The sequence below is a fragment of the Octopus bimaculoides genome, chromosome 8, assembly GCF_001194135.2.
Source record: "Octopus bimaculoides isolate UCB-OBI-ISO-001 chromosome 8, ASM119413v2, whole genome shotgun sequence".
Classification (NCBI taxonomy): Eukaryota; Metazoa; Mollusca; class Cephalopoda; order Octopoda; family Octopodidae; genus Octopus; species Octopus bimaculoides.
This window is the reverse complement of record NC_068988.1, coordinates 37822416-37832827: the sequence shown is the minus strand read 5'-3', so window position 1 is coordinate 37832827 and position 10412 is coordinate 37822416. Positions and strand designations below refer to the sequence as shown.

General features: G+C 34.4%; 1 protein-coding gene across 5 annotated transcripts in view; it reads left to right on the top strand.

The window, feature by feature from the left end:
* The window catches only part of LOC106883850 (nuclear pore complex protein Nup214), a 64996-nt gene that overhangs the window by 8626 nt on the left and 45958 nt on the right, over positions 1–10412 (top strand). For all 5 annotated transcript variants that reach the window (XR_001411166.2, XM_052970044.1, XM_052970045.1 and 2 more), the window contains exons 2-6: positions 2902–3028; positions 5140–5363; positions 6580–6760; positions 9161–9292; positions 9767–9861. Coding sequence is in view for 4 of the 5 variants with exons in the window: in XM_052970044.1 (XP_052826004.1) it covers positions 2902–3028; positions 5140–5363; positions 6580–6760; positions 9161–9292; positions 9767–9861 (759 nt within the window). In the remaining variant the exon portion in view is untranslated. The remainder of the gene's footprint in view (positions 1–2901; positions 3029–5139; positions 5364–6579; positions 6761–9160; positions 9293–9766; positions 9862–10412) is intronic.

The following is a 10412-nucleotide window of genomic DNA, read 5'->3' as shown; positions in this document are numbered from 1 at the left end:
TATATATATATATATATATATATATATATATATATATATGTAAATATATTATATGTATATATATATATTTAGAGCTCCATGTGTTCCATTTTTCAGGAGCTAAAACCTTTGAATAAGTTTCATAAGATTTGGATTTTGGAAACTGGGCATAACGATGAGTAGTATGCGATAAATATGTCATGATAAGAATTTTTGTTAGCGTGTGTAAAGAGGAAGAGGACTGTTATTAAAATTCTTAATCTGCAATTTTGATGAATTTCGAATCATAACTATTCCAGGTCATTAGAGAAAATATAATTATTCAATTCCATGTGACACGGGCAAAGTCAGGTATCTCTGCTAGTATTATATATGAGGGCCACTGACCAGATATGTGGATGGTACAAAGTCCCCTCTCAACCCAGAATAATGTGGTGGAATAATGTTGTTGACAGGGCTATTAGACAAAAGAAACAAGCTTGGAAGGACTGGAAGAACGTTGGTAGCAGGGAATTGTATCAGACTGCCAGAAAGGAAGCTGGACGACAGGTTTATTTAGCCAGAGGGGAAGCAAATACGAAGAAATTTGCCAATGTTCTGCGCCATGAGGACCAAAGACTTGAGGTATTTCGTGTTGCAAGACAGTGTGAGAGAGAGAATTGGTCCCTTGTCATCTCTTCAGTGAGGCCCAGCATCTGAAGATCCTTTCTCACCACTTCATCCCATGTCTTCCAGGGTTTACTCCTTCCACAGGTTCCCTCTGCAATTAGAGATCGGCTCTCTTTTATGCAGCTGTTCTCATAACCCAATATACAATTTTAGCTGGAGAATTGTGTTTCTATTTTCTCAGCAATTCAATAAGCTGGTACATACTGATCAAAAGCTGTTTATAAGAAGAAAGTGTGAACAACTGTGTGGGGGCTAAAATTAGTTTTGTCTATGATGCTGTCTTGACATAAAGAAAAGAGGAAGTCTTCTACAGGAAGCTTTTAAACAGGGATCATTGGGCCTACTGTTTTAACCCTTAAGATACCAACCTACTTGAGACTGCTCCTGGTCCTGTTTCAAAATTATTTGAATTAAAAACTTCCATTAAAATTTCAGATATGTTTATGCCCCAAACATCAAATTTAATGATTCTTTCTGTTATAGGCCTGGAATTTTGATGAGAAGGGGCTAATTGATTACATTGACCTTAGGGCCTTGACTGGTACTTATTTTATCGACCTGAAAGAATGAAAGACAAAGTCAGCTTTGGCAGAATATAAACTCAAAATGTAAACACAGACAAAATGCTGCCAAGCATTTAATCTGGCATGCTAACAATTCTGTCTGCTCACTACCTTAAACACCAACTTAATAATGACTGCTATTTTACTAGTCTTCATTTTCAAAATTAATTGAGACAAAAGCAGTGTATTTCAACAAATATGATAACAAAAGTGTTAATGGATGTGATGGTTTGAATTGGTTACTATTCTAGAAGAGAGACAATTTAGTGTTGTGTAATATCTATTAGGTTATCTGGAAATTTCTGAGCATCTTTTTAATATGCAAAAATGGATATAGATAATTCACCTTTCAATAAATTTTATTCAATGAAATAATTTCCATTATTATTAATGACCTTTGCCCATCTAATCAGGCAATTTAAATATTCCGTCAACATGAAATTTGACTGGTTTTGAAGAAAAAAGTTATCTAGATGCATTTTGACTCCTAAAGCGTTAAATGTTTTCCCTTGTGATGAGTTCTGTAGAGAGTAGACCAAGTGGTAGTTGGATGGTGCAGTAACAGGAGAATATGGTGGATGCGGTAAGTGATCCTAGCCAAGTTCATGTAACTTTGTTGTCGGAACACTACTCCTTTCCTGTTGGCAATCTTAGGCCACAATTCTTTGATTTTTTTTTTTTTTTTTTTTTTTTTTTTTTTTTGTTTCAAATTATCCAGCTGACAACAGTACACATCAGAATTAATGGTCCGGTTTTGTGGAAGAAGCTCATAATAAATAATGCCTTTATTATCCCATCAAACACAAAACATAGCTTTTTTGGCATGGATATTTGTTTTTGGTTACTGTTTTGGAGGATCCTTACGCAAACTCCAGGATCTTTTTTGCGTTACATTTTTGTACACAATCCATATGTTTTCATTCTGTTTCAAAAGCAAATCACAAACAAATCAAGCAATTCTTTTCTGAGAGTTTGTGAGGGACCCATACATTATAGTGAGAAATGTATCCTAGCTTCACCAGGTGTTCATGAGCCATACTTTTAGAGACTTCCAACTCCTCTGCAAGTTCTCTTGTCATGATATTTGAGTTTTCTTTAATTTTTTTGTCTTCAAAACATCTTCATCCAATTTTGAAGGTCTTCCACTGCGACTGTCATCTTCTAAGCTAAACTCTCCAGCATTAAATTTTGCAAACCACCTTCAAATTGTTGATTCATCCACATCATCACCACCATAAACTTCACAAATGTTTTTACAAGTCTTTGCAGCATTTTCTCCTGTTTTAAAAAACAAAAAGCATTACAACATGATTATGAAATTTTTAGTTATCTGTTTCAAATGTCAATAAAGGGTAACCGAAATGCAAGATAGATCTATTTTTAGTCAGGAACAAAGAAGAGATGCACTATCACTTCAAGCAATGCCAAAGTTTTAACTGTGTTATGTTTTTGGTGTATTCAATGAAGCGTTAAAAGATTTAGCTTAAAAACACTCCAAACTTTCCGTACAACTTAATAATTTATAATGTAAGTGAAGTAGACTGAGTTAAGCTTTTGTTGTGAGATATTTTTGGAAATCTTTGTTCATGTTAGCATGAACATGTGGTCTTGTTAAATTTTCAAACTTGATTACTTACATGCATTTGCTATGATTTTCTTAATTTAAAAAAAAAAAAATTTTTAATTACAGGATTTTGAATTCCAACAGCTGTGTAAATTCCGTTTATTCAAACCTATTGCCGATACCCATAAGCAGAGAAATTCTCTCTTGACTTGTTCAAACAAATATGGACTTTGTTTTGCAGGGTTTGGAAATAGTAAGTAGTTTTGTTACTGTTTTTGTTATTAATTGTTAATTTTAAGAAATTTATTGAATGTGATTCACTGAGATAATTGTATTGGCTAATTATACGCCAACGCTGTAATCATCAGTGTTTTATTTACTATTCTGATTCTTTTTGAAGTCAAAGCTGACTATACTACCAAAGAAAAGTTCTATTCATTAGCATGAATCAATGTTGCTCTGCTTGTTAGAAATTATAGCCAAATCTCTCTCAGGTCATACTACCAAGAAAAAAAGAAGAGACATTTTGGATGATGAAGCTCTAAAACAAAAATCTGTAAAGATGGTATGATTACAACTGAAGTGCCTTTGATTATATGTTTACTGGATTATGACTTGCTTGGCACTAAAAACCATCACTACTCAGCAAGCAAACCTCATTACACCCAGCCTTCTTTTATCACTAGCTGCAATCCACTAGAAATATCTTACTCTAAATGTTGGGCCTCATTATTGAGGACCTCTCCTGGCAAAAAGCTATCCCATTTATTTTTGCTGTCATTCTTTATTAATCCTTTCACATTTAAACCAGCTATATCCGGTCCAAATATCCTACCTGTTTATGTTTAACTAGTCAGATCCAATGACTACAATGTCATTCTAAAAATAAGCAAACGCATCATCAAAATCTCAAATCTATGAGTTAATGCATGATCAATTTAAAACAATATAAATAAATAAGCATTACATTTGATTGAGTAATTTGAATGCTAAGAGGTTCAGACAAAGGTTAGATAATGGGGACTAGAAAACTTTATCAGAGGAAGTAAAAGGCATAACACATTTTATTATTTGCCATAAAGAAGTTGAATCTCGTTGTTCTTGAAGGCTTTAATGATGTATTTAAAGTAATTCTGGTTATTGAACTGGTGACATTGTTGAATACAGAAGACTGGAAATGATTGGCCGTAAATAGGCTTTACTCTTCTTCTGGTATATGTCATTAGTTGTTTCAATTGTGAAACTTGCCTATCAAGAGTCAGTCATGTTTTTATATCATTCCAAAGTTTTGTTTTTGACTGGCTGGTGAGATGATGGAAATAACTGAGTAGTAATAATAGCAGTAATTATTACCACAGTATTCACAAACGCATTGCAGTGTGAGCGTTTTAACTGGGATAAAAAAAATATTGTTCATCAGTCCCAGTTGACCCTAATTGAGCAGTCAACAGCAGTCCAGCCATGACTGACACATTTTTTCCTGAGACACAATACATCTGGGACAGTAGGGCCAAGCAGATACACCTTTGCTGTTATCTATTAAACTTGTATTTTATGCAAATACTTTAAATATCCAAAATTTGGTTAATAATTGTTTTGATTTCAAACACAGCCTATGAATTTGTAAAAGAATGGGGCATCTGAAAGATGAATGTTGAATGTAACAGCATTGGAGAAAAATTCACAAAAAGGAAGATGAAAAATTTGAAAAATATCCTAAAGAGACATGTTCGTTGGTTTTGCTAAAGGAATCTCCTCATCCATGCAATGTTAAATCATGGTCACTCGAAGCTGTTGCCCAGGGACCCCAATTTTTACCAGACTTGCTGTCAAATAAATGAAAGGGCCTCTGTACATTCCTTTTTCCTGTATGCCCATATTGATGTTCATACAGGCCTCTCTAATCATCTTCATCAACATTTATCATCCATTTTCCATGCTGGCATGGGTTGAATGGCTTGACAGTAACTTGCAAGGTCAAGGGCAGCACCACCAAGTTCCATAATCTATTTTTGGTTGATTTTTGTAGCGGAATGCTCTTCTTAACACCATTCACTTTACAGAGTGTACTGGGCGTTTTTTACATGGTGCCAGCACCCACACCAATGTTGTTTACATGGTACCTTGGTTTTAGGATCTCAATTCTGCTGTGATGGGTGGGTCTTCTCGAATATAGCAATGCGCCATATATCTCAGTCCTAAGGGACTCAAAAGTCTGCAAAGTTGATGAGATTACAAAAGATGGAACACCTGGCAGTCACATGATTTTGAAGTTAGATGTGTCTAACAGTTCAAATATTTACAGCTTCAAGTTTGCCATAACTGTTTTTTTCATTTAATTATTAATTTATTTTTACTTTCTAGATTTGCTTGGTTTCAAAACTTCAGTACTTCTACGACTGGACGAAGAAAATATTGAACAAAGGAGCCAGAATATCGTTGAAAATCTACCACTTCTCAAGAACTTTAGCCTCAGTGGGAAACTTCTAAATGTAGCAATTAGTTGTGATGATCTTGTTCTTGCTGTTGTTGTTGAGGCAGCTGCAAATGTACTTTATTTCTTTGAAACAAAAGCATTCCTCAATCCTGTAAGTAAATTTCTCTATTTAGTTAATTATAATGCAATAAACTGCTGTGTGTATGTTTGTGTTTATGTCTATATTTATGGCAAAGTGGTTAAGATAATTTTGCAACCATGTATCTTAGTTTTGATTCTATAATACTGCACCTTAGACAAAACCTTGTGAATAATGTTTGTTACATGTAAACTCCACTGTGTGTGTGTAACTGCTTGGAGAGCAAGGTTTGCTGTGTTGGACAAAAATCCTTTGGGATTTTTTTTCTGACTCAGTTGACTTCAACTTTTGTTCCGAGATGGCTAAAATTCTTGATGACAATGCTCCAGTATAGGCCAATGATTGAAGCACAGAAAGAAAGAACAAAAGCACACACAAACACGCACACACACTCTATGTATCTCAGAATTAGAAAATTACATCATGTCTCTGCATGTTGTAAGAAGTGACTGAGAGGATTAGTGACAGGAAGAACATCCAACTGTAAAGCAATGCATCAGAAAAATCTGTGCATCCTAAGCTGGCATGGAAAAGCACATGTATTATTATGATGGTGTGTGTGTGTGTGTGTGTGTGTGTGTAGACAGACATGCACAGTTGGTTTTAGTGTTTAGAATATGCAGTTTTGGCTTTAGTGTTTAGAGTATGCACACTTATAAATAATTTACAGGTGTGAATTGAACTGGTTTCCGGCATTGGCTCAAGACTACAAAGTTATAGGGGAAGGACATAGTTGAATGAATGAACTCTCATTATATGACTGAGTTTGAAAATAATGAAGAATTTAGTAAAATATCTTTCTTTGGAACATAAACAAACATGAAATTTTGATATGAGGTTTTCATTTAGATCACTTTTAAACAGGAAGTTAGTATCATAGAATGAGGAGTGCTTTCAGATGAGCGAAAAGGAGTCATTGATGCTGTTCTTTATCTTCTAATGACATTTAAAAAATTTAGCTTTGCTTTTGGTTTATTAGTCATTCTGAGTTTAAATCCTGTTAAAGTCATCTTTGTTTTATTTATGTTTCTAGGTTTAATAAATTTCTATAAAATACTAAATTAAATCAAATATCAATATTTTTTTGTTAATGCTTCAAATGTATTTTTGTTCTTCTAAGTCTGTAAATGCATTTCTCATATTCTGTTTTATTTAATGTTGTTATTCAGTTGTTATGGTGAGAAAAAAATCTGAATTTATTCTAATCACCAGACCTTTCTCTTAACAGGGAGATATCGGGCCATTCCTAGTTCACAACATGGAGCCTGGGATCCAGGTGAAAGACTTTGCTTGGAATCCTAAAATGCCAGAGTTACTTGCAGTTTGCTTTTCAAATGGCAATGTTAATATGTTGAAGATCGCTGCTGACATAAAAGTGGTTGCTGAAGTGTCTATTGGTGCTTCCTGTTGTAAGTGAGCTTTTAGTTTCTCATATTTTATTTTGTAACAATTAAATGATGACTATTTTAAACTACAACATTTTTAGATGAAATGCCTTTGGGTTATATAACAGAGATTGATTTCTTTACACCACAATTTTTTAAAATTCCGAAGAAATGCATTCCAGCTGTAACCATCCAGTCTTTTTGGTGAAATCTAAGACTACATTATCTAATGTGTTTTATGCTTCTTTATGATGAATGGGTGTAATTTCACAGAGATTTACCTGCTACTTTTAGCAGGTTGAGTGATTGTGTAATCAATCCTTCATTGACTTACTAATTTTATCATCTTGAAGGCCATATAGAGTGGCAGAAACAGTGTAACATTAGACTAAATACCTTGTAATTGTGTTTCTGTGTTCAGAATTTAAATCCCTTTGAAGGAGGGTGGGGGTTCAATAAAATATTTCCCAATACAAACTATTGGACTGGGCTCTGGTTTAAATCCACTCTACCTCTTTTCTACAAATTGATGACCAAATATCGGTTTTAAAAACATAATTGTTTACTTCATTAAGATTAGAAAAATGTTTCAAATGAAATGGTTGGTGTTTTATGACACTATATCAGTGCTCCACAACTGGTATGCCGTAGCACACTGGTGTGCCACAGTGTAACCTGAATCTAATTTTTTTCCCTATTCTTTTAGTTCAGATATACCACTGAATGCTGAAGACTGTAAGTGTACTGTAAGTGTAAAAAGATTGCAGAGTACTGCATGATATTAACATATCAGATGTTTATTCATGAACATTTATTAAAGCTCCTATAGAATAAGTACCAGGCTTACAAAAACTTGTACTGGGGTCAATTCACTCAGCTAAAATTCTTCAAGGCGGTGCCCCAGCATGGTCGCAGTCTAATGACTGAAACATTTAAAAGATAAAGAAGGTGCATGGAAACAACAAGACCTTACAAATACTGATTTTTGGGACTAGTGTTCTTTAAACCGTCAGCATTGAAACTGGCCATATCTGGCAAAAATATTCTACCTGTCTTATGTTCAAACTGACCAGATCTGGCCTCTCACACCTATCATACAATGTTATTCTAAAGATAAACTGTCACATCATCAAAATTTTGAAGTTATGATTAATTCAAAACAAAATAAATAATTAAGCATTGCATTTGACAGAATAATCTGAATTCTAAAGAGTTAATATTTTTATCAAGTGGTTGGCCTTAGGAAGGGCATCCAGCTGTAGAAACTCTGCCAAATTTAGATTGGAGCCTGGTGTTGCCATCCGGTTTCACCAGTCCTCAGTCAAGTCGTCCAACCCATGCTAGCATGGAAAGCGGACGTTAAACGATGATGATGATGATAGCTTTGGACAGTGCTATTCAATCAAGGAATATGACTTGGAATATGCACACGTAACTTTTGAATTTTTGTTTTACGGAGTGGTTGGCGTTAGGAAGGGCATCCAGCTATAGAAACCTTGCCAGTTCAGATTGGAGCCTGGTGCAGCCTCCTGGCTTGCCAGTCATCAGTCAAACCATTCAACCCATGCCAGCATGGGAAACGGATGTTAAACAATGATGATCTCCTTAGTTTCTCAACACTTGGCAAAGAACCATTGCTCCTTCTCCCTGTCTTAAATATTCCCCTTCCTCCATTTAAATGAGGCTTTTTCTTTTGCTTCTAATTTCCTTCTTCCCTTTTTATTTTCTTTTTTTTTTGGCTTGCAAGTTACTCAATAACCTCACTTCTGCCAGTGGCACAAAAAAAAAAAGCAGTCAGTATACTCTGTAAAGTGGTTGGCATTAGGAAGGACATCCAGCCATAGAAACCATGTCAGCATAAAAAATGGACATTAAATGATGATGGTGAGGGGCCAAAATCACAGCTGGTTCACTCTCTTCTTGTTGCTATACATTCCCTACAAGTTGTGTGACACAAAACAATAGAAAAAAACCCTTGCTAGTATGATTGTTTAACCTGCTAGAAATAGCAGCTACATCCCTCTCTTACATTAACATGGTTGCATTGAACAGTATAGTGTCTGCTATACAAAAATGTCTTTTATAGGTTTGTTTGGTCAGTGCTGACCAGAAGCTAAACAAGAACTTAATTCAGATCAAAGCGGGATGAAATTAAACATTGTATCATGTTATTCAGTCTAGTGCTCTGTTGCTCCTGACAATTATGTTTTCTGATTGAAATAATTAGTATTAATCCTGCTGAAATTTGAACTCTTATCATCGATGGACAAAATCTAATTATCATATGACGTTATTCAGTCTAGTGTTCTGTTTCTGACTGTTTCTGATTAAAAATTAAGAGTTTCTCTTAAAATGCAAGAAAAATAGAAAATAAAATTTATAATTCTTTAATACTTTTTTCTTCTTTTCTGTTTTGTCTTATAGTATGCTGGAGTCCTAAAGGCAAACAGTTAGTTGTTGGAACTAAAACAGGTGAACTGAAACAGTATCAACCCCAGTTGACAATTACCAAAAATTGGCCACCTCCAAACAACCTTGGTGATGGTCAGCATGAAGGTTTGTTAGTAGCTTTGTTTTTGATTATTGGATAAATTCTTTGTTTTAGATTTGTTTTTATTGTATTCCAGAGAGGCAGATTCTATGAGGTATGTGTAATAAGTATTAAACTTGTGGTATAATTTATATCAGTTTAATGAACAAGTTTCCAGCAACTCTTTCCATCTACGTGTATCCTCCTGCTTCACCTAGTCCATTCATAGGACAGAATGGATTAGGTGGAGCAGGAGGATACATGTGGGTGGAAAGGGTTCCTGAAGAGGTCACAGATGTGTGACAAAAGATTTCCAGACAATGGACATATAGTGCATGTGTTTATTCAGCAAAAAAAAAAAAAAATGACTGTCTCGAGGTATAACAATACTAAGAAAATATTATGAGTGAAAAATGTCATTCAACTCAATTTTTGTTAAACATGTACTGTAGTTCTGTTTTTATTTATATATATATGTATATATATATATATACTTACAGTCTTCGATGTTGTCTGGGTTGCTACATACATGTTCATTGCTGCATACCAAATTGCGGGTAGACAACAACCTGCAGTCCAAATCGTGAATGTCCCGGTAAGTTTCATCTTGTTTTTATTTTGACCATTACCATGTCCCACAGTGGGACCGAACCTGGAACCATGTGGTTGGGAAGCAAGCTACTTACCAATAGAAATATTTTTTTAAAGTATTTAATTATAAAAATATAATTATAATTAAGGGCTCTGGAATGCCTGCGCCTATGCTAGAAGTAAATGTCAAATACCTACAATCTACTCTAAATTTGACCTTTATATATAGAGAACAAATTTAGAGTGGTTTGTAGGTATTTGACATCTACTTCTAGTAGATTCAGTAGTGATTCGAGTAAACAAATACAGTAGTTGAGAAGTAGGCCTACTATTGTTATTCTCCTGAATTCTTTTGTGATTCTGTTCATTAGTTTGTCTGCAATTGTTATTCTTGAGCTGTATGCAACTATTTATTTTTTTGCTCAGGAACCCAGGTGAAGGGTAAACTTAGACACAAGGGGCCAAGTCTGAGAGGGTTAAGATTAATCTGAATCTACAACATATATATATATATATATATACATATATATATATATATATATATATATATATATA